The sequence below is a fragment of the Electrona antarctica genome (assembly GCF_951216825.1).
Source record: "Electrona antarctica genome assembly, chromosome: 19".
NCBI classification, from domain to species: domain Eukaryota; kingdom Metazoa; phylum Chordata; class Actinopteri; order Myctophiformes; family Myctophidae; genus Electrona; species Electrona antarctica.
The window spans coordinates 9,932,475-9,957,034 of record NC_136800.1 but is presented as its reverse complement, the minus strand read 5'-3'; the positions used below and the strand labels follow the sequence as shown (position 1 = coordinate 9,957,034).

At 43.5% G+C, this 24,560-nt stretch overlaps 1 protein-coding gene across 2 annotated transcripts; it reads right to left on the bottom strand.

Annotated features, from left to right (window-relative positions):
* Positions 1 to 1,160: 1,160 nt before the first annotated feature.
* On the bottom strand, positions 1,161 to 23,305 carry abhd3 (abhydrolase domain containing 3, phospholipase). Of its 2 annotated transcripts, XM_079529536.1 has the most exons (9): positions 23,123 to 23,305; positions 21,579 to 21,742; positions 16,753 to 16,935; positions 13,863 to 13,908; positions 9,972 to 10,084; positions 4,421 to 4,594; positions 4,237 to 4,285; positions 3,292 to 3,457; positions 1,161 to 1,954 (listed from the first exon to the last, which is right to left on the bottom strand). In XM_079529536.1, exons 1-9 carry the CDS (start codon positions 23,282 to 23,284, stop codon positions 1,776 to 1,778), a joined length of 1,236 nt encoding a protein of 411 aa, XP_079385662.1. In that variant the 5' UTR covers positions 23,285 to 23,305; the 3' UTR covers positions 1,161 to 1,775. The 2 variants fall into 2 exon arrangements, with proteins under 2 accessions (XP_079385662.1, XP_079385663.1); XM_079529537.1 differs by lacking the exon at positions 16,753 to 16,935.
* Positions 23,306 to 24,560: the final 1,255 nt, after the last annotated feature.

Sequence of the window (24,560 nt, the reverse complement as noted above, 5' to 3'; positions counted from 1 at the left end):
GGAGTTCCTGGAACAACATATTTTCAGATGGGGGTTCGGCGGCCAATTACATATCATTTTGCGGCTCCTTGACATGAAATGGTTTGAGAACGACTGATATAGAAACATAGGGGTGGGACGATATGGGTACCTCACAATATTCAATATATTGCGATATTAGGCCCTCGATAACGATAATATCACGATATTCAATATATTGCGATATTTGCGATATATCAATTTATTGTATGAAATTTCATCAACGATATATCACGATATCTGCAACTACAAAATACTTCGAACTGAAAAAATGCTATTTTCGTGCTTGGACACAAGGAGGGACACACACATAGCCGTCTATAGTGGTTGCACCACTCAAACACTAAATTAATTAATAATTAATTTGAATAATCAATATCGATTATTTATCTCGGGAGGACGTATCGATATATATCGCCATATCGATATTTCAGCACACCCCTAGTAGAAACATAGGCTTTTCAGAAAACTGTTAGGATTTTAGAAGACATTTGTAGAATCAGCCTCAGGTCTAAATGGGTTAAAATGTAAACTTTCAGAGTTAAATGAACACAATGTGTACTTTCCATGACTCATGTTATGCAGTAGTGTTGTTCATTGCACATGGTGGTGATGATAAACCACAATCGTCTTCATGATACGCAACTAAACAGGGTGACCACATAGTCAGCTCATTAACATTGACAGGCGACCATGCTTGCTTTTCAAGTAGGGATGTCCCGATACACTCGTTTTGTTCCAAATACCACATCCCATCCCGATACCACAATTTCTGTGTTCTGCCGATACTGATACCGAATACCAGAGAATAATACAAAAAAATATATATATATATTTTGAAGTCTGTCTAACTTTTTGAGCCACTGACTGGACGTGTGTGTGTGTGTGTGTGTGTGTGTGTGTGTGTGTGTGTGTGTGTGTGTGTGTGTGTGTGTGTGTGTGTGTGTGTGTGTGTGTGTGTGTGTGTGTGTGTGTGTGTGTGTGTGTGTGTGTGTGTGTGTGTGTGTGTGTGTGTGTGTGTGTGTGTGTGTGTGTGTGTGTGTGTGTGTGTGTGTGTGTGTGTGTGTGTGTGTGTGTGTGTGTGTGTTATACTATGTGGGAAGAGAAGGAGCAGAGCGGAGGTGTTTGTTTAGAGACAGATATCTCGTGTTGTGTAACTTGTGTTTATAGCTATCTAATCTAGCTATATATCTCGTGTTGTGTTTATAGATATCTAATCTAGCTATATACCTGTATATCTCGTGTTGTGTTTATAGCAGGCTCCTCACTCAAGCGTGCACTTGCAGTTTGGGCAAAGCAAACTCCACATGCCCAAACATTTTATTTACCTGCCATATAGTGTCAACCCCTGTGTCGGATCGGTGGTTAGACTGGCATATTCGCCGATCCCGATATGACCCGATATGACCAAATAAGGGCATATGGGGCAGTGTTCCGATACTGGTATCGGATATCGGGACATCTCTATCAATAAATATCATATTGATTGCAAGGCTACATACAGTTGTTGAGCATACATGGAGGTATATTAAAGTGCATGGTTAAAATGCAGCATAAACAAATATTCAACAAGATGTACGAATGTATGGATGAGAAACATTTTTTTTTGCTTGCGGCTGGAGGAAGAATAAACAAGGCAAAAAAAAAGGAAAGGAAAAAAGGAAGGAATGATGGAATAAACCGAGGAAGGAAAAACACAAAGGTGCCGTGGAAGAATTGAAGGAACCAACCCAAAAAAATGAGCGGAATTGGTTCTCCTAGCAAGACAGGTCTGTGAGTCCGCCCTCTATGACGGCCTTGGCAAACTGCTTGAAGACCCGGTCCATGTAAGTGTTCTTTCGAGGCCACAGGCCCTCCAGGAAACCAATATGGCCGCCATGACAGGTGATAAGGAGAGCCAGGTTAGGATTCTGCTTCACAGCCTCCACTGGAATGGCTGTGGAGAACACAAACAAAGCGAAACTCAACAGAAGATTCCGTTTTTTTCTTTAGCCTGTTTCCAGAGCCATCTAATGGAAGAGTTGCGATATTGAGGGGGCAGAAACCGAGCGCTCGAGCGCTGTTCATGCGGCCTGAAAGGGGGACAAGCTAGAGTTTGAAATGCATTGTTTTCAACGAGGGCGGCGCAAATAAGAGCAATTTTAGGCATGTGTGCAACATGCCAACTGTTTTAAAGTATTGTACAGTAACAACTAAAGTCTCTGTAATGTTTATGTTTTACTACAAAACAATCTAAAATAAAGGGATTTAAGATCATTAAAGCTGGGCTGTTGCCTGAGTCCAATGCATATCTGCCTACTTCCGGTCCAGGACTTGTCCCTATTTGTTGTCCCCATTCTCAATAGAAGTCTATGTAGGAGAGCCGCCATTGGACTAGCCTCGGAAACCCAGACGTTTTTTATTTCCAGGGAGAAATAAAGAAATAACCATGAAGTGAACGGAGTTTGCGTAACTCTGTCTTACTCCATGGCTCTGGCCTGTTCTATAAGTCCGGCTGACTGATGTCAGTCTGTCTGGCATTCAGCCAGTGGTGGAATGTAACTAAGTACTTGTACATTTAGTACAATTTTGAGGTATTTCTACTTTACCTTCAAATTCCCAATGCTTTTATACTTCTACTCCACTACATCTCGGATCCAAATATTGTACTTTTACTCCACTACATTTATTTGAAAACTTTACTAGATTTTGATTACATTTTGAAAAAACATGCATTAACCACTTCAGCCCTATATAAATTTCGGGCCATTTGAAAATAGCCGATCTACGAGCTCACGATGCGTCTCGACGGGACGCGTGGGTTTCAGCAGGGTTTGCTGAAACCTACCATGAGACGGCGAGAAGACGGCGGCGGCGGCGTTCAGACACAGCATTGGCACCTGCACAGACTTCAGCTTAACTCAGGGGTTCTCAACGTTTTTGGCCGGGGACCCCCGGAAATGCTTTGGCAATGTCTCGGGACCCCAGCCCCGCCCCCTCCCGACCCCCAATATAAATTGACTGCTACAATAACCTTAAACCATTTTGGGCGGGAACCCCTTTTGGTGTTTTAAGCATTGAAAAATAGCAGATCTACAAGCTCATAGCGCGCCACCGAGTGGCGCGCTACGAGCTTGTAGGTCTGCTATTTTTGAAAAATCGTGAAAATAAAAATTTAAAAAAAGCTTTTTTTTTTCTTTTTTTTGGGAAAATAATTTAGGGACCCCCTAAAATAATTTGGCGACCCCCCGAGGGGTCGCGACCCACGGGTTGAGAACCCCTGGCTTAACTTACCATGAGACGGCGAGAAGACATCGTCGGCGGCGTTCAGACACAGCATTGGCACCTGCACAGACTTCAGCTTGTGGATGGGGCTGGCGTCGCGGTAGTAGTCGTCGTTGGTGGGATATCCGAACATGATGGAGGTGAACCGCTCGTCGAACTCTCGGATGGTCCTCGCCTGGCCGGCCGGGAAACATGTTCCATGTTATGTTAAAACGTAATGGAGTAGGAGTAGGAGGAATACTGGTGGGGTTTTCTTTTTTTTTTTTAAGAGAAAAATCCACAAACATGCAATGACTATACCATGAAACGCACCTACTGGTAATTATATGTATGTACCATGCACCTATGTATGTATTATGCAATGTGTCACTGCAAAGATGTGGAATAAAAATGTAAATATAAAAAAAAAAAAAACGTAATGGAGAAACTGACAATGGGTACATCAATTATTGACTGCATGGATTAGCCCAGGGGTCGTCATCACCATGTCGGCTTGTGGTGGACATTTCTGTCCAAAATGTAAATTTTGCCACGGACTTATTACAAAATGAGCGGACAATAATATTACCAGAAACACAAATTGATAACCCTGATTGATCATGACAGGTCTGTAACTCTGAGAGGGTACAAATGGAACCAAATGGACCCTTATGGGTCCATTTGGTTCCATTTGTACCCTCTCAGAGTGAAGGGGGTCTTTGCAAATAAACTAGTACTAGTTGGACTCCTAATGTGCCGTAAATAGTGTCGTACATATATTCTAGAAAACCTGGAGACTGACATTCACTAGTTGGGTCTTATGATCAAAATAAGAACATTATAATGGTGTGTCAAAACAGAAAATCTAAAATTTGTCACAGACATTATTTGTCCGTGTATGCGGACATGTTGGTGACCCCCTGGATTAGCCTCTATGTGTATATTTATTAAAGTTGAAAGTTAAAGTCTATATACCTTCATAACATGATCTATGTCGTAACACTTTTCAAGCACTGGTCTGTGTCTGGAAAGGAGAGCAAAAAAACGGAGCTGTCACAACAGGTAACTTTGGCAGATGAAATGGTTTGAATGTCGAGGTCACGGTGAACTTCGTTATCACAAACAATTTTCAATCAATCAATCAATCAATCAATCAGACCTGTCCACAGAGGCTTGTAGGCAGCTGGTGAGGTAGGAGTTGAAGAGGAAGCGGTCGAGGGGTTTCTCCAGCGACGCGGTGCACTCGAACACATCCCAGCCCGCCGAGAACACCACCACGCCCTTCAGGCAGGTCGCACGACCCGCACGGCCCAGGTAGTTGGCCAGCATCATCCTGGAACACATCCAGGAAGCAGAATTAGAATTAGAAGAAGAATCTGAAGAATCAAAAGAATCAGAAGAAGAATCAGAAACTGAATCTGAATCAGAATCTGAAGAATCAAAAGAATCAGAAGAAGAATCAGAATCAGAATCAGAAACAGAAGAATAATCAGAAGAAGAATCCAAATCAGAAGAATCAGAATGATCAGTTTTAGAGGGAGGGATATAGACAGGATTGTAAAGAGGGGGAAAGCGATGGGGGAAATGCTCAGTGGTGGGAAGAATTTGCCTGGGGGGCAGAATGAAATGTTGTCCAGCAGGGGGAGTGGTTTTACCAGGTTAGGGGAAAAAGTACTCTCATTTATTTTAAGTAAAAGTATCAATACGGCAATGTAGGAATACTTTGTTCAGGAATTCAACATTTACTTGAATAAAAGTGCAAAAGTATTGGCATCAACAAATGTACTTAAAGCACCCAGAAGTAGAAAGTACTCATTATGTAATATGTAGCCTCGGCCGGGAGAAGAACCCTGGTTCCCCATTCCACAGGCACAGTACGTTACCAGTCGACTAAAGAGCCATGGCCCGATAGGCAAGTAGTAATGCAGCACCATATAGCCTACAGTCGTCGCCCCCACCTGGAAGCGTGTCCAGACGTCCACGCACGCCAGCCAGGAGCTAGGCTCGACTGACTGGGGGGACCTCGGCCCCAGGGAGACTGACGGAGCTGTCGACTACTAGGTTAAGGTCTGTGCCGCCCAGGAACATACTTGTAGAGGTTACCCAAACACACCGCTGCCCGATAGGCAAGTAGTAACGTAGCACCGTATAGTCTACAATTATGCAGAATGTCCCGTTTTCAAATGTATAAAACATCTTTTGGAAATAGCAGAGCTTGTGGATCGGCCATTTCCAAATGGCCAAAATCTATATAGGACTGAAGTGGTTAATGCATGTTTTGTTGTAATAATCAAAACTCAAAAGCTACAAAGTAACTGCAAGTATAGTGAATACATGTAGTGGAGTAAAAGTACAACATTTGGATCCGAGATGTAGTGGCGTAGTATTGGAAGTACAAAAAGTACAAAAACTGTACTCAAGTACAGTACTCAAGTACATGTCCTTAGTTACTTTACGCCACTAGAAAAGCTCCATAATAATTGAACAATTCGTTGCATTAGCGCAGTGCGGTAAAACAATGTCTTTGGCGTGGCACGCTGAGAAGCTGAACCACATCATCGGCATTAAAACTGAGTTATTATGTCCCAAACAAACGTCCAACAACAACTAAAGCTGCCCACTGTGTTCAGAACAGTGTGACGCCATAATACCCTTTGATTTAAATCCCACAGTCTGCACAGCCAAATCCTCAGTGTTGCTTTAACTAGAGTGTAAGAATGAATTTGGGTCTATTTACTGGGTAGTATTTTTTCCATTTGTGTGTGACTTTTCCCACAGCAGCATGGTACCGGCTAGCTGAACTTGACTGAAGTGGACAGACTTTACACCTGATTGTATTACATTTAAAGTTAACACTTTATGCCACTCACATGAGCAGCACTCAAAGGTTTTACTTCAATACTGTGTAGTATATACTACTTAAAGTACCGAAAGTACTCATTGTGCAGAATGTTCCATTTCAAGTTTTCAAATAGCTGATCTACAAGCTCACAATGCGTCGCATCGCGACGCATTGTGAGCTTGTAGATCAGCTATTTTCAAATGGACGAATAAATATACCTATAGGGCTGATGTGGTTAATGTCTGTATGTTTTGTAATAATTATAATCAAATTCTACAAAGTAACTAGAAACTAAAGTTTTAAAATACATGTAGTGGAGTGAAAGTACAGTATATGGATCCGAGATGTAGTGGAAAAGTAAAAGTATTAAAAATTGGAAATACTCAAGTAAAAACTAGGCTTAAAACTAGGCTCCAGACCTCCCAAAACAAACTGGTCAGGCTCCTACTTGGCCTCACCCCCCGAACCCACCTCACCCCTGCCCACTTTGACAGACTGGCATGGCTTAGGGTCGGCGACAGAGTACAGCATCTTGCAAAGGGTCTGGTCCACAAGATTCGATACTCCACCAAGATACCCATGTACCTGTGTAGATACTTCCTTAATGTTAACGAAGTCCACACCCACAACACCAGAGGGAGTGCAACGAATCATGTTCAACCCAGATTCGGCACAAACAAGGGACTAAATTCTTTTCGCTCCTATGCCACCAAAATGTGGAACGCCCTACCAACAGTCATTAAGACATGCGAATCCCTTGACTCCTTCAAAACCGCTCTCAAAGGGCACCTACGGATGGCTGCAATTCGAAACTGGCCCCCGTAAAATCTGAATCCCCCCCCACCGCCCCCCCCTTTTTCCCCTCACTGTATATGTTTCTTTTCCCTTTTTACCTCCATTATGATGAATTCCTGTACTGTTCTTTGTCTATATAGAAGTGTCTATTTGTACGTCTCTAAATGTTTTGATGAATTGAACATGGTGGACCCTGTTGTAAACAAGTGTAATGCTTAATTGGGTCGTCCACTCACAGTTAACAGCCTTTGTATTGAGTTTGTGCTTGAAATGTACTGTAATTCTGCAAACTGTTAATAAGATTTTCTATCAATCAAAAAAAAAAAAGCATAAATACCCCAAAACTGTACTTAGGTACAGTACTTAAGTAAATGACTGTACTTGGTCACTTTCCACCACTGCACATGAGACATGGCAACGCTCACTGAAGGAGTGAGAGGTTTTCAGCCCTGGGGACAGGTCAGGTCAGGCCAGCAGGCCCGAGGGGAAAGAATTTAGCTCATTTGAATTTAGCTGGATTGGAGCCATGATTGTATTAATCTGAGTTCCCAGAAGTTTTATTTTTCGCCACTATGATTGTATAGGTCAGTTTAAAGGACCACTTCACCACTTTTCAACATCTCTTCTTCATATAATTGGTCCTCACTAATGTTCATGATAAAACACAACAAATTTTTTCTACTTGGTCTGTGTCTCATAGGAGGGCTGTGGGCAGTTCAGACAGACACCCGTCCACCAGTGACATCATCGTTATGCAGATTTTTGCCCTCCTATATACAGGTTTAATGTTTGTGTTTAGTTAAATGTTTTTTTTAAAAACGATATTGACAATGAAGGGATCATTTACGTAGACTTTTAATATATTAGCGCCCCTCACTTCACACGGATGTTATTTTTTTTTAAACAAGATTTGTTTTAAAATATATTTAGATTTTTATTATCGTGAGAACGATGGCTTCCATTTTTGCATTGCAACTTTTCAGGAAAAGAAAGCCTGCAGTTTCTATTAGATTGGATTCCCCATCGATGATGTCACTGGTGGACAGGTGTCTGAACTGCCCACAGCCCTCCTATGAGACACAGACTGAGTAGAAAGAAATTGTGGCATTTTATCATGAACATTAGTGAGGACCAATTATATGAAGATACGTTGAAAAGTGGTGAAGTGGTCCTTTAAACTGTAATGGTGAATTCAGGGCTGTTGGCGGAGCATTCTACTGCAGTACAATGCATTCTTACCCGTGAGTGACTTGAACTAGGGAACCTTTGAGCATCCCCTACTCTGGAGAAGTAGTTTGCCAAGTAGGCCTACTTGGGAACAGCTCCTTTGACTATATTATCTAAAACATTGGGGGCTTCTAGCCCAGCTCAGAAATCTTTAGATTTTCACCCGACAATTACAAACATTTTCAATGGATACAGCTGCGGGAAGTAAAGCGGAGATGAACTAAGTATACATTTACTTAAAGGAGATGTAGACAACTTCCAGTGTTTGTACACAGAAGTAAGTGAGTTTCCATCCCCCCTCCCCCCGTCATTCTATTGGCCGAGCCATGTCACTTCAGGCTGTGTGCATAGTGAGTACTTTTACTTTTTGTACTTTAAGTACATTGATGCCAATACTTTTGTACTTTCACTCCAGTACATTTTGAATTCCGGACTTTTACTTGTAACGGAGTATTTCTATATTGCAGTATTGATACTTTTACTTAGCCTAAGTAAAAAATGTGAGTGCCGGTACTTTTTCCACCACTGGGAGTGTCTTGCTTTTCTACTGTTCTCTGTCTTCGGTGTCTTGGACGCACTTCTATGGGCTGGGGTGGCGCCTGTCAGCAGGCTGGGGAGAAGGAGGGAGGCTCCGCAGTACGTACGACAAGCAGTGGCAGCACAGAAACGTGTGGGGAGGAGGACTTATTTGCATGGTCAAGATAATAATACAAATTTGCTACTTTAAATTTCCAGAGCATTAGTGACAGCATTAGCATTAGCCTTTATTTTATGTATTTTTATGATGGGACGGACAGTAGGCTGACAGATAATGGGGAGAGAGATGGGGGGGGTGACATGCAGTAAAGGCCGTCGGGATCGGGAGTCAAACCCACGGCACACTGCCAGACTGGACTACCAGCCAAGGTGCCTGGACCACTGAGCCACGGCCCAGGCCTAACTTTAGCATTGCTTAGAGTAGGGCTGGAAGTCGAGTAGAGTCGAGTTGAGCTGGTACCATGCAATGGCTGCAAATGCCCGTTTCAAATTGCAGCCGCCCGTAGGTGCTCTTTGAGATCGGTTTTGAAGGAGTCTAGGGATTCACATTGCTTATTGGCTTGGTAGGGCGTTCCACATTTTAGTGGCATAGGAGCTAAATTAATTTAAACCCTTGTTTGAGCCGAATCTGGGTTGCACGTGGTTTGTTGAACTGCCTCTGGTGGTGTTGTGAGTGTGGACTTAAGGAAGTTGACATTAAGGAAGTATTTAGACAGGTACATGGGTATCTTGGTGGTGTAGCGAATCTTGTAGACCAGGCCCATTGCAAGATGCTGTACTGAAGTGGTTCCCAAAGTGGGGGACCCCTAGGGGTACTTGAGGGAGTTCCAGGGGGTACCTAGCTCAATTAGAGATACCGGTAGTTAGAAACCAAATGGACCCTTATGGGTCTGTAACTCAGAGAGTGTACAAATGGAACCATTCCATTTGTAAACTCTCAGAGTTAAATTAACAGTGGTTACAATATAAATGGGGGGTCCCAGAGATAGAAATGCCATTAAATCGGGGGTCCGTAGCATAACGTGTGTGAAACTGGGGGGGTCCATGAAATGAATATGTTTCGGAATCACTGCTAGAGCCGTAAAGATCCTCCCTTATTGAGGTCACTGACATGTGTTTGCAAATGGGGGGTCAATAAATGTTGATTTGGGGGTCCTTGACACGAAAAGGTTTGGGAACCACTGCTGTACTGTACTCTTGTCGTCAACCTTAAGCCTAGCATCGGAGTGCCTCACTCCAGTGTGAAGTGACACAGTAGCATTGACAACAACCTTTGGTCAGCTTGTAAGTGAAGGCCTCTGTTACTCACCCGCCCATGGAGACTCCAGCAGCCATGATTGGAGACAGTTCATAGTTCCGCTGGATGTGCTCGATGACCGCCTCCAGGTCCTCTGTGTTGGCAGCACAGTAGGTTCTGGGAGTCTGGGTGGAATCCAAACACAAGGCAACTCATTCTCTCTTTGTCTTTTGAAATATAATGGTCACTGTCGGGTGGAATTAAACCTCATATGGCCAAAACATAAATTAAGTAAATTAATTTATTCACTTCATTCGTAAATTAAGTGACGAAGTAGGGCATTAAAGCTGCTATAAGAACATTTTAATGACTTTGTTTTTTATTTATTGTTTGGTATTCAGACAGCCAGCAATGAGTAAAACGCTCCCAAAAAAATGTAGTCTCTGTGACACATCTAGGGGCCACAATCTGCATTCAAAGATGTTCCTTTGTCATTGGTCGAAAAAAACCCGGTCGAAATGACTAATCAATCAGGAAGTAGACAGGCAAATCGACCAATGACAAAGCATCTAGGAAAATCTTTGAATGCAGATTGTGGCCCCTAGATGTGTCACATTTTTGGGAGCGTTTTACCCATTACCCATGGCTGTCTGAATAAAAAAATTAAATTAAAATAAAGGTCATTCAAATTTTGACATTATTGCTTATAGCAGCTTTAAGTGGCAAAAAAACCATAACAAGTTAAAATACGGAGATATGGGGTATCTCTGTTTTAATTCATATCTAACATGGACATAGGGTACAAACATGACCCATAAGGGTACAAACATGACCCATATGCAGATCTGTATCTAACATAGGGTACAAACATGACCCATATGCAGATCTGTGGTACCGTCTAACATGGACATAGGGTACAAACATGACCCATATGCAGATCTGTGGTACCGTCTAACATGGACATAGGGTACAAACATGACCCATATGCAGATCTGTGGTACCATCTAACATGGACATAGGGTACAAACATGACCCATAAGCAGATCTGTGGTACCGTCTAACATGGACATAGGGTACAAACATGACCCATATGCAGATCTGTGGTACCGTCTAACATGGACATAGGGTACAAACATGACCCATAAGCAGATCTGTGGTACCGTCTAACATGGACATAGGGTACAAACATGACCCATAAGCAGATCTGTGGTACCGTCTAACATGGACATAGGGTACAAACATGACCCATATGCAGATCTGTGGTACCGTCGCCCATAATCTAACATATCTAACATGGACATAGGGTACAAACATGACCCATATGCAGATCTGTGGTACCGTCGCCCATAATCCATCTCGCCCTCTTTTTTCCACGACCTCACGCCGACCGCTCGGTGCCGCGGTTCTTGTATTCTTTATTTTGTTTTACTGAGAATAAGGTTAGAATTTACAAGTTTAGGGTTAGGCATAGCTTTACTGGGGTTACGTTTAGGAATAGGGTTAGGTTTTTGGCACCGTTTTACTGAGGTTAAGGTTAGGAATAACGTTAGGTTTAACCGTTTAAGCATCATTTACTTTAGGTTACTTTATAAATACCAGGCACGAGTTGGTAAAAGGGTGACTTTGTTGGTATTCGATCTGTGCAGCAAATCTTGAACCAAAATACCAAGGTTTGCTCAAAGGAAATGAATAAGTTAGGGATATAGAAATGTGGTAACATAATGACAATACCACCAGTAGCCTATATAATACAACAACCAGGTCACGTTGTTGTTTTTACATCATGAAAATGTAACACAGCACTATCCAATATCCATGCCCATTGGGAAACGAGGTTAATCTTTCTGAGCCCGAAACTGTTTGCCAGGCAATCGCCTTTACTTGACGAACACAACAAATCACCTCTTACTTGGAGGAGTCCATTTAACAAGGCCAATTCTTGTGTTGCAGTTGTCTCTCCTCAGCTATGGCCCTTCATTGAAATTCAAGCAGAATGTGCAGGGAAAGTAAAATGCCTGTTTTTCGGCACTCATGCAGGCTGTGTTCTTCTCATAGGCCAACACAGGTAGAGGAACTTTGCAGTGACTTAACATAATAGAGCCCGTTTTAAAAACTCTGGTACACAGCTTGCTGAGATCGAGATGAAATACTTGTACCATAATTATTCAGCCTGGCTGGTACCGTAAAAAATAAAGGGAATCAGCGGTTTTGGCTGATCTCATAGAGATACGTGTGCTAAAGAAAATGTACTGTGCTAATTCAAGCAGAGGTCTAGAATTAGGGCAGTAGCATTTGTACTGTTCTTTAGACAGAGGGCATCTCTCACATAGTGGGCCACTCTAAAGCACTGGCCTATTTTTTAAACAATGGAGTCTATTCACAATTGGTGGAACACGCTGACAACAACGTATGAATGCTAAGTCATTTCCATGAAATGTTGCTCAAATACCCAGGGTGTTTTTCCACCGTCAGTTCTTTGTATAGTGGCAAATTATTTTTTTGAGGGGCGCTAGCCCCTCCTATGTACAGCTTTGTGCGTGCGTGCGCGCGCACAGAATGTGCTCAGCTGATTGGCTGAGCACGGAATGTGATGTACTGTATATGATGATAAGAGCGCCCCTCACTTCACACAAGTGTGTGTTTTTTTTCTCTTTTTATTTAGTTCAGTTGAGGTCACCAAATCTCAAAGAAACTTTCAAATTAGCTATTTTGCATTTCTCACACATTTCAGAGCCCGTCTCTCTCTCTCTCATTTCAGAGCCCGTCTCTCTCTCTCTGAGATAAATGTCCAGCAGCTAGTCAGCGTGGGACAACAACAACAATGGCGACTATACAGTGCAAGGCATAGACAAGCCATTGATGCAATGACATTTATCAAAAGGAAACATTGTCAGCAAAACCTTGGCTGCAAGACACACTGCCATGTCTTGTAGAGCATACGTGGGCAACTGGCGGCCCCCACCATCACTTAATGCGGCCCGCAGGTCAATATCCGAATATTGATATATTATTGATTTCAGCTAATTACTAGTATTAAAATGTTAGTCTTTTTTTTTTATGTCCAATGTATATTTGCATTTAGTTCGTAAAGTTAACATAACTATAACTAAATGCATTTGAAATGTTACTTTTCAGGATTCCAATTCCAAAAAATAGCAAAAGATTATTCAGGATTTCAATTAAAATCTAGCAAAAAATAGCTGATCTACAAGCTCAAAACGCATCGCAGTGCGTGGCATTTTGAGCTTGTAGATCGGCAATTTTTTTGCTACGACAGTTATATGCAATGTGGCCCTCTGGAGTGAGTGTGGAAATATAGTGGCCCTCTCCATTGTCAAAGTTGCCCACCCCTGTTGTAGACGAAGGGAGATGGTTGCATGGGTGACACTGACAGTATGTTTAGTATGATAAGAAAGGCACTGGCTATTCTGCAGACATGAAAAGAATGTGCCCCTCCAGAAGCATATACTCACTGTAGCACGTGTTAATACAGACAGACATTGCGCGGGAGCTTAGGCCCATTTTTGTTGACTAAATATAACTGTGAGAATAGGAGGACAGACCAGGTGTCTGAACTATAGTGCACGTGGCGTGACAAGGTCATGTTCCTTTGGGCCGGCAATAAAAGACACTATCTGTCCACCTGCAACTTAATCCCTGCTATGGGTCAACATCATGGACTGTCTGTCTGTACAGTCTGTACATGCTGTCCACATGACACACGTGTGCACAATAGACATGCTCTGAGCCGGCTGACTGCTGAAGCACTAGAAAGGGCATATTTCTATAATGTCATAATCCTATTTTCCTTTGTAACTACACACACACACACACATCTCTGGTGTTCTGGTTGGGTGGTTCTGGTGTTCAAATAAAGAATATATCTAAAAAGAATTGAGCAGCTATTTTATTGTTTTAAACATTGTGTATGTACATGTATGTGTGTGACTGACTGAGTCTTACCAACAGTGTTTCACCAGACACCCCTCTGTTGTTGAATACCACACATCTGAAACAGTCAAAAGAAAAGTGCTCATAAATTCATATTAAATACATTTGAATGACAGTACGGCCATCTTTGTCGGCCCTTTGAATTTGATTCTACAAGATTCTGCGTTTAATCACTAATTGCGCCTTTTCTTGCCTACAATGCCAAAAATAGAAATGTCAGTGTTATGATATTAGCCCATGCACAGTACATCTTAGTCTATGTACTTGAACTTGAGATACAGTGTACTTGATATGTATTGTGTACTGCCTGTACTGTAGCATACTTTATAGATAGGCTACGAGAGACATCTCGGCGGCAGCAAGGTCAGCCTTGCTGCAGTAGGCACGTTATTCTGTCTCATATCTTATTGTCACGTCATTATGATCCAGCACTATATATGTTTCCTGTTTGTGTAATAAACTTTGTGAACCTTTAACCGTTAATTTGTTCTCCCGGGCCCGCCGCCGCAGTCGCCGTACCAAAGGAATACTTCAACAGGATTGTCACACACCACCCAGCCTGCACACACTACCTGTCTGTCAGAACCAGACGAGGGTCCAGTACTTAGAGATTACAACAGTCAGGTTGAAATGAATGAATTAAAAATAAATAAAATAGTCCTTTTTATAGTTGTTAGTGGTTAAATCACCTGTACACTAGTCTGCAACAGTGAATGCTTCTAAACTGTGCATGACTGCAGTCTACAAGTATAGCCTACTGACTGTGCCAAGTGCACATTCACAGGAACACCTTGGCCCAAATTCACTTTTTTCTCTCCTAAATGTTCTTCATTTTAAGAAAGTGGACTGGGAATACAAATTGAGATGTCATAACGAGACACAGCTGTATAAAATCATGTTGTTTATAGCTACTGGAGACTAAATTCCCGCACGCACGCACGCACGCACGCACGCGTGCATGCGTGCACATGCACGCACACACACGGCTCACTAGTCATCTATTATCTGCAGGAGCCACAGCTACTGTTTCTATATCACTGTAAAGTCAGCAGCTGCAAGGGTGCAGTCAAACGGGGGCTAGGTGGGAGTGCAGTACAGTACGTAATACTCACTCACTGCAGCACAGAAGCACCAGTGGCGGAAAGTAACTAAGCACTTTTACTGTAAGTACTGTACTTAAGGACAATTTTGAGGTATTTGTGCTTTACTTGAGCATGTCAAATTTGCTGTACTTTTGCTTCTGCTCCACTACATTTCGGAAGCAAATATTGTACGTTTACTCCACTACAATTATTTGAAAACGTTAGTTACTAGTTACTACAACGATTTTGATTGTTATTACAAAACATACAGTAACCAGTACTTCAGCCCTATACACATTTCGGCCATTTGAAAATCATCATCATCAATCATCATCATACCCGGAGGTAATGCAGGAACGCCTACTGAGTGGCAAAAAACTACATTCTGGCCTTTGACAGCCCGTACATCCACACAGAAAAGTCCTATCTGATTGTATTAAACAACGTTAAACTCACTTTGCCACTCGATTTGCCATTGACTTTATGCATGCGCATACCCTCTATGCTTTATATATCGTCTATTTTCAAAAGATTTATTATACATTTGAAAACTTGAGTACCTTTTAACTTTTGGTACATTTTTATACCAATACTTTTGTACATTTCGGATTCCGGACTTGCAGTATTGATACTTTTACTTAAGTAAAACAATTGAGTACTTTTCTCCACCACTGCAGCAGAGCAACCATGCTGGACAGGACTATATAAGCTGCGAAGCTCGTACCAGGATAAACTGTGATTCATTAACCCATTCAGGCCTGACGTCGAAATTTAAAAAAGAAAAGTTTTCTAAATCATGACAATTTTCGGAAAGATTTGAGGCACATTTTAACGATTTTAAAAAAATAGCAGACCTACAAGTTCATAGCGCGCCACTCGGTGGCGCGCTATGAGCTTGTAGATCTGCTATTTTTCAATAGCTAAATTATAACAATGTTTAAAACACCAAAAGGGGTTCCCGCCCCAAAATGGGTTAATGGTTAATGTGGTTAAACGCTAACGTGACATGGATGCGTTCCAGGTCTCAATGGATTAAAGTCTACACAGACAGCGGTGGATGGGCCAAAAGATGCTGAGTTTGCCCTGCTGTCTTCCCATTTCCTTCCACGTTCTGTTTGAAAGAAGGAGTGCAGGGAACACAGAAGGGGGTGTTTGTTTGGGGAGAGCATAATTGTAGAGAGAGAGAGAGAGCGGGGGTGGGGTAGAAAGAATACGGTCTCCCTCTGCATCGATGCGTTTGCAATGTTTGGCGATTTACCAAGACAGCACTGGACACTATAGGGTGCATGACTGGCACACTTCTCGATGCACCTGCTCACCTGACGTAACTCTACACACAGTACACTCCCAGTGTTGCTTTAACTCAGACGAGTGTACAAATGAAGCCTAATATCCATTTGGCTCCATTTGTTTTCATTTGAACCATTTAGTTGCATTTATACTAGCGTACGCACTTTGGAGTTAAACGCAAGGAGTAAAAACGCAAGGATTTTACTGTGTATTCTGCAAACATCGACCTGAATGAAGACATATTTACATGAATGGCTCGTATCAATGGCACACACACACACGCACACGCACACACACACACGCGCACGCGCACGCGCACACACACACACACACACACACACACACACACACACACACACACACACACACACACACACACACACACACACACACACACACACACACACACACACACACACACACACACAGTGTGTGACAAAAGTATGAATCAGGGCTCCGTCGTGTGCATGTGGGCACAATGCCCAGTGAGTCTCTGGATCGGCATGCCAGCTAGGAGGAGGACCACCCACCTATAGCCCAGATCGCGGCTCTGTTGGACCATGTGCAGTATGTAGGACTCTCTGCTGGTTCCGGTGAGGCCCGGGAGCAGCAGCACCGTGGGCCTGGTGGCGGGGTCGGGGTGAGAGGGACTGTCATCGTTGTCGGACCAGTCCAAGGAGATCTGGCCTCCATCTGCCGCCTTGATGAGCTCACTGCGGAAACACGGCGGGACACGTACCACAACTCAGCGACAAGGATACCGGCCGAGGCCTGGGCCGTGGCTCAGCGGTCCAGGCACCTATAGGCCTGGGCCGCGGCTCAGCGGTCCAGGCACCTTGGCTGGTAGTCCAGTCTGGCAGTGTGCAGCGGGTTCGACTCCCGATCCAGACGGCCTTTACTGTGTGTCACCCCCCCCCCCCCCCCCCCATCTCTCTCCCCATTTCCTGTCAGCCTACTGTCTATCCCTCTATATAAAGTAAAGGCGAAGGCCACAAAAAAACATTAAGATAAAAGGATACTGACCAATCCTACGTTTTGTGTGTGTGTGTGTGTGTGTGTGTGTGTGTGTGTGTGTGTGTGTGTGTGTGTGTGTGTGTGTGTGTGTGTGTGTGTGTGTGTGTGTGTGTGTGTGTGTGTGTGTGTGTGTGTGTGTGTGTGTGTGTGTGTGTGTGTGTGTGTGTGTGTGTGTGTGTGTGTGTGTGTGTGTGTGTGTGTGTGTGTGTGTGTGTGTGTGTGTGTGTGTGTGTGTGTGTGTGTGTGTGTGTGTGTGTGTGTGTGTGTGCGCGCGCTGGGCGGAGGCACACCTTTGCGTCAAGAAACCCCTAGAGCAGGCGTCTCTTCCTGGTTTTTAGACAACTGGTGGATGGAAAGATGCTAGTGCGTGGCTCCAACTTGTAGCGTCGCCAAAAAAAAAGGAACCGCTTTGCCGACACGAGAGAGACGCCTGACTCTAGGCATTTTCTTGCCGCCTCTTGACATGAAGGTGTGCCTGCGCCCTATGCGCGTGCAGCTTGCGTGCGAGTGTCTCTCACGTCTCTCCCTGTCTTTAATACACCCATGACTCTTGTTTTTAAAGCATGCCATTATTATTAGTATGCACACAAGCAAATTACGTATAGGTATCACACAATACTGCAAAGACAAATACAAATGTGATACATTGTTGTACTTATACATACATTGAGGTCATTGTCACAGTGTATGAAATGAACGGTGTCTCTTGCAGCTGTTCATATCACGTGGCTAAAGTTAACCTACGTCGGGGGCAACTATACACCGGCAGAGTACAACAAGCCTCCTTTCTGACAAGCTTCTCTGCATAATTGCGTTATACCTTTTCTTTTTTTATTCCCCAGGTAAAATGATTTTACCCCGACACGTCAATCAACGACGGTGTCAAAGGGAATTGGATATGGCTGCTAGTGGAGTCCTCCCACACAGGAAAACCTCTGAGTGCCGATTTGACACTCGCAGAGTGCACAAAAGGAACTCGCGGGTCCATTTGGTTCTACTTGTACACTCTCTCGGGGGTTAAATGGACATTCTGTGTTTTGCAGTGCACCTGCACACAGCTCATTGTGACGAGCGTTTCATTTCCCCCGTGGTCGTCCTGTCAGAGTGCTATTCACTCTTGGAGAGAAAGGGGGGCTGGGGGGGGGACCTTGCACCAATAATGTACTGTATCTCTGTCATATCCTATGTGTTAATTGACCTCAGAGACGACTCGAGAGTGTACAAATGAAACCATATGGACCCTTTAAAATTAAATGGTCCATTTGGTCACATTTTTACACTCAATGAGGATAAATAAACGCTGAGGAATACTAATGGTTATAGGGCAAATTAATACACCGGGTCTACAAATGTAGGCTGGAAGATGGGGTCGTTTAGGCCCAGTGCATTCCATCTTAACTGCACGCACGCACGCACGCACGCACGCACGCACGCACGCACGCACGCACACAGTCACACACACACAGTCACACACACACAGTCACACACACACACACACACACACACACACACACACACACACACACACACACACACACACACACACACACACACACACACAGAGACAGAGCAGTAGAGTAAACCTGGCCAGGCCGTGCTGCAAGGAGACATCAGCATGAAATTACAGAACCACCATAAAATATGCACCCTTAAGGCCAGACTTGAAAGTTAAGGAGGCCCAATCCACAGTGAGCAACCCACAAAGCGTGAGGAGATGATCTTTTATAGCAGGTACGAGGTTCGCTGGGGTGTCCACACTTTTTTCAAAGGGGGCCATATTAGAAAATGTCTAAACATCCAAGGGCCAACTACATCTCCTGACATAACTTCGGACTATAACAAAATCACATGATACATATTGCATCACATTTAAACGATTCCATTTAACCATCAACATCAATATTTAATATTAATGGTCTTTTGTCAGGTGTGTGCTGTGAACACACCTGACATTACCAAATGTCACCAGACGAGCTTACACAGCAGCTGGTAAAAAAAGAAAGAAAGCAATACCAGGAACAAGGAACACTAACAAATTATACTTTGGGAAATGCCCACATTACCAAACCTTGCTCGAAAAATAAAGTGCCTTAAAGGACAGTTCCGTGAGTGCTGGTATTCTCTTGTTTAAAAGTTACTTCCCCAACCGTGCACCCGGTAAAAAACTACTTTCTGGCCTTGACAGCCCATACATCCAAACAGAAACGTCCTATCTGATTGTATTAAACGACATTAAACTCACTTTGCCACTCAATTTGGCACTCGCTTTATGCATACCTCCATTCAGGTATGAAGCTGGGGGCCGTATAAGATTTGTCCCAGGGCCACATTAGTCCCACGGGCCACACTTTGGACACCCCTGCAGTCTACTAGGAGTGGAATTTCTCACAGATGGATAAATCAGACAGCTTTCAGGGTCTATGTCATTGGGCAAACCTTGGGGGTAACTTGATTATGGGTGGATGTCTTATGGATGGAGGGAAAATGTGATAACGTCAGAACATGTCATCGATGTCACCGGGTTTGATTATAGATGGGTGCATCTGCAGGACTTGACATGGCCCCTCTGCATTGTGGGAAAGTGTTTCTCGTTGATTGAGTAGGGGGCATACAGTCAAAAAATGAAAGGTAATGTGAATGTCCTTGCTGGAGACAATGTGAATGATAGGACAAAAAACCTGGGGCAAATATCCATAACATAATTATGTGTTGTTGGTCATTTAATGTAAAGAACGGACAGCCAACAAGTTACTTCTGACTGTATGTTTTTGTCCCTAACTCACCTACCAATTCCTAAATAATATGCTACAGATAAACCTAAACATTCTTGGGGAAAAACGGACCACCACACGTACGGCACTCATCACAAGGAACGTGATAACTAGTTGTAGATTTGTAAACATTTGGGACATAAATGCACCACGTCTCTGTACGTGGTGTAAGTCTGTCTGTCTGTCTGTCTGTCTGTCTGTCTGTCTGTCTGTCTGTCTGTCTGTCTGTCTGTCTGTCTGTCTGTCTGTCTGTCTGTCTGTCTGTCTGTCTGTCTGTCTGTAGGTGTGTACGTCTGTAATGCACATAACTCGAGAACCTTTCGCACCACCGACTTCAAATTCGACACACGCGTTCCACACCACACGATCATAATATATCTGATCCACTCGCTGCTGTTCACCCTAAGCACCAACACAGCTCATTTGGACGATGACGTCAGCAAGATACGCACACGAGCAAAGAAAAAGCACTTTTAACACAACCTTAGGAAACTTAGAACGAGTACAACATTTTTATTTTTCTTGTTACATATAAAAGGTCCTTAATTCTCCCCGTAGTCTTTCTTTAGGAGGAGACAACTCGCCTCTCCACTCACCACAGGGGGTGCAGTGCCCGGTGTCCAGTCGGTCGGACCCACGGTTGTCCAAAACCGCCACAAAAGGCCTATGCCCGGGCTCTGGATAGGGCCCCTGCCCAGGCTCCAAATATGGAGCTGGCCTGTTCTGACGTCACAACACTCCATATAGTGGCATGCCTAACACAGAACTCCATATATAGGAATAAACGGCCAAAGAGAGACAGATACAGAAATCTCCATATATGGGCATAAAAGGGACACAGACAGATGGGTGGAACGGGTACTCTGACACAGGTTCAACGGGTATTGCATGGCCGGGTGGGGCATGGATCTCCAACTTCCATCGTTACCGACTCTGTGCTCTACAGCCGGGCACCGGTCTATAGTCTCTTTAACCACATCCACACATGTATGACCATATGAATGAAATGACATGGCAATATTCACATGGTCCACAGACCACCTAATCCCGACGAGGATGATGTAAACACCCCTGCCCACATAGTTTTAAATAATTCCAATGCGGGGGCCGGGGGTATAGAAACTGGAAAGCATTGGCCAATACCATTTATCCTCAAAAGAATGTACAGTAGCAGCTACAGTGGACTCGGCCGACATCTCGGCACAATCACCCATTCACCTTTGAGCTTTTGAGTCTCGGTCACGAGCAAGAGTGGGATTTGTTTCCTAGTGTGAAACTTGTATTAAAGGAATCAAAGATGCAAAGTGACCACCAGTCACCACATGCAAAATTCTTAACCAACCTGCCCTCAGCAGGCCTGGAATAGAAGGCTAATATCATTTCTGGTATTAAATTACTCTACAGCAAATGTTCCAGCTTTAACATATCCCACACATGTTAGGTGTATCTCGTTATCCGCCATATGCACGCCACCAGTTTGCCCATTTCAACCGGGATAAGCAATAGCTTTCAAGAAACAAAGCCATTTTTCATTTTCTGTACTTATTACGACTTACTACTACAGTACTTACTTTCTGTAGCTGACCCCGGGTTTGGCTGTAACAAAGGGTCTCAGCAGGGTCTGGATGCGGCTCTCCCAGCACCAAAAGGTGGGGTAGTAGGTTTCTGACACCACTGGACATTGTTCCCTCAGAAACTGATAGAACTTCTTACCTCCCGAGATGAGTTGTGGTTTCTACAAAACAAAATGTTGATTATAGCTCACATTAACATGAAAGAAGTCCTACGAGTCCTAAGATTGTCACAAGTACACGTTTTTGCCGATGTTGCAGTCTCCCAACCTTCATCAAGACAATGACAATGTTTTTGGAAAAAACACCATCACAAGTGACAAATAAACTGTTTGATGTCGAAGGAGAGTCATTGTTGTTTTTTGTACTGGTCTTTACTTCTGTATCAAATTACTGGTCAATGTCTAACTGACAGTGTCAGTGAGTAACATACACACTGATTTTATAAATATGTTACAGTATACATATTGTGGGAAACTCACCATTTTTATCGCTTGTACTGGTTTCTCTAACAAGCAGGCACACTCACACACACACACATAATGTACAGTATGCCTGCAGTATCTTTATGAGATTTTGTGGGAATATAATCTAACGTGTTTATTGTAGAAGAGAGGAGGGTCCTGCTGGGACTGACCTCTCACCCACTGTCTGTACTGTGTCACTGGCAGGAGGTCATAACTCATGACAGCAGCACATCTGTAAGACGCTGCATGATTGGCTTTTCTACTTCACATTAGCTTTGTGTGTGTGATACAAATTAATACAAATAATACAGTGTCTATTGTTGGGTCATGAGAAATGTAGGCCTACAGATTAAGATGTTGACTGGTAACTAATAGGTATAGCCACTCATTTTGGTCTACACCACACTTGAAGGGTATGGCTAATAGCATAGACCAGTGGTTTTCAACCAGTGGTCCGGGGACCACCAGTGGGCCTTGGGGGGGTTCCAGGTGGTCCCCAGCTAAATGATGGAGAGTTGGTAACCAAATGGACCCTTATAGATATTTAACTCTTGAGAGCGTAACATTTTACGCTCTCAAGAGTTACATTATTTTTAAAGAACACAAGAAGTCTACACAATTCAACGTTTGGTTGTTATCTTGGTATACCAACATCAATACAGCATGGAATTGTGGACAAAATCTTGTCCAACATCAACAAAATATTATATATAACGTTTTTTTTTTAATCTCATCAAATGGTGGTCCGTAGTGGCTCAAATACCCAATTAATAGCCGGCCTTGATATGAAAATGGTTGAAAACCACTGGCATAGACTTTCACTGCCTCTCATCACATCACATCACATCACATCACACGTGCGGGCGTATAGGCGTCAGGGATGCAGAGCAACCTAATCTATGTATCCAATACTGTCCATCCATCAGCAAAAGCAGCGGCAGTGCAGCTAGGGTGCAATGGCTTACAGCAGAGCTCCTCTAAGGACAACATAATAACGCTGACTAAACGCCAACGGTGGCCGCGATATCATATGAAACGTGGATGGTTCTTCAAAGCAGCCGGGTTTTAGATCCCTACCTTTGCTACAGATATCAAGTAGTAGCAGGTATATGCTGCGCTGAAACCCAGCACCAGGGACAGAGCCACTCCAGATCCAAACAGCCCGACTTTCACTTGATTTTCGAGGTACAACGAGAGGTCCCTTGTCAAAACGTTGAAATTGAAGTCCAGGGAGATCATTGCAAGGTCGCTCTGTTCCCCTCCTCGCACTGCAAGGATAGCGGCCGCTGCGGCTCAAGTGAAATGTCAGCGCTCTGTCTGGATGCCTGCGGTGCTGTGTACGGCCGGCTGCTAGTGTGAAGGAGACCGTCAAGGGGAGCTGAACCGGAGCGATATACACACTGGCGGATGATGGCGCTCTCTGACCAACTATATAAGTATATGAAATTCGAGCAGATCAGAGTCTTACGCCACCTACCATTATTAAAGCGGTTCTACAACACATGATCACACCGACACAATGCGGAGCTACAGCTTTTAGTGATAGGCTGTTCAGCCCAGAAACACATCATTTGGAAAATTATAAGGAGATTATAATATCATAATTATATACGTGAGGCTTCAAAGTTTCAACCGAGAAGAAACGTGAAACAAATCTGCCTCAGTTGTATTGATTGAATAGCCTAGCCTACTTTTTAAGTTTTTATTAACAGTTTGCAGGTCTATTATTTCTCATGAGGAGCTCGGCCTTTATTTGTTTATTATTATTCACCACCACAATACATGCTGCATTCAACTTAACATTGAGCCTCATTCACACAGAGATGGTTAGAGATAAATCTAGGAAAATCCAACATGCGATCATCCATGAAATGCATGCTGAGTCAATAGTCATGATTAATGCCAGCTTGTAATTGGATGCCTGCATGTTGATTTGCACAGGCTGTGTGTGGGTGTGTGTGTGTGTGTGTGTGTGTTTGCGTACGTGTGTGTGCATATAATCCAGCCTACTGACACAGCTATAGGCTGTAACCATGACACCTGCATCACAGTGTTTGCCCTGACCTTCTCCAATTAAAATTAAACCTTAATAAGCATAGCCTATCATGAGTATCATGGGAAGGAGGCACAGTTTATTAGATACAGACAGGTGGACGTGGAGCTGTTAGAACAGTGGTTCCCAAACTTTTTTGTGTCAAGGACCCCCAAATCAACATTTATTAGGCCACGGACCCCCCATTTGAAAACATATGCCAGTGACCCAGATAAGGGAGGTTTTTTACGGCTCTAGCAGTGATTCCGAAACATATTAATTTCATGGACCCCCCCAGTTTCACACGCATTAGTCTATGGATCCCCGATTGAATGGCATTTCTATCTCTGGTACCCCAATTTATATTGTAAAACCACTGTTAATTCAACTCAGAGAGTGTACAAATGGAACCAAATGGACCCTAACGCTAACGGGTCCATTTGGTTCCATTTGTACACTCTCTGAGTTACAGACCCATAAGGG

Coding starts and splice junctions, on each gene's coding strand:
- abhd3 (XM_079529536.1), bottom strand. CDS start 23,284: ATGATCTCCCTGGACTTCAATTTCAACGTTTTGACAAGGGACCTCTCG. Junction 21,743..23,122: donor ACTTGATATCTGTAGCAAAG/GTAGGGATCTAA, acceptor TTTGTTTTGTAG/AAACCACAACTCATCTCGGG. Junction 1,955..3,291: donor TGTCTTCTCGCCGTCTCATG/GTAAGTTAAGCC, acceptor TGTTCTCCACAG/CCATTCCAGTGGAGGCTGTG.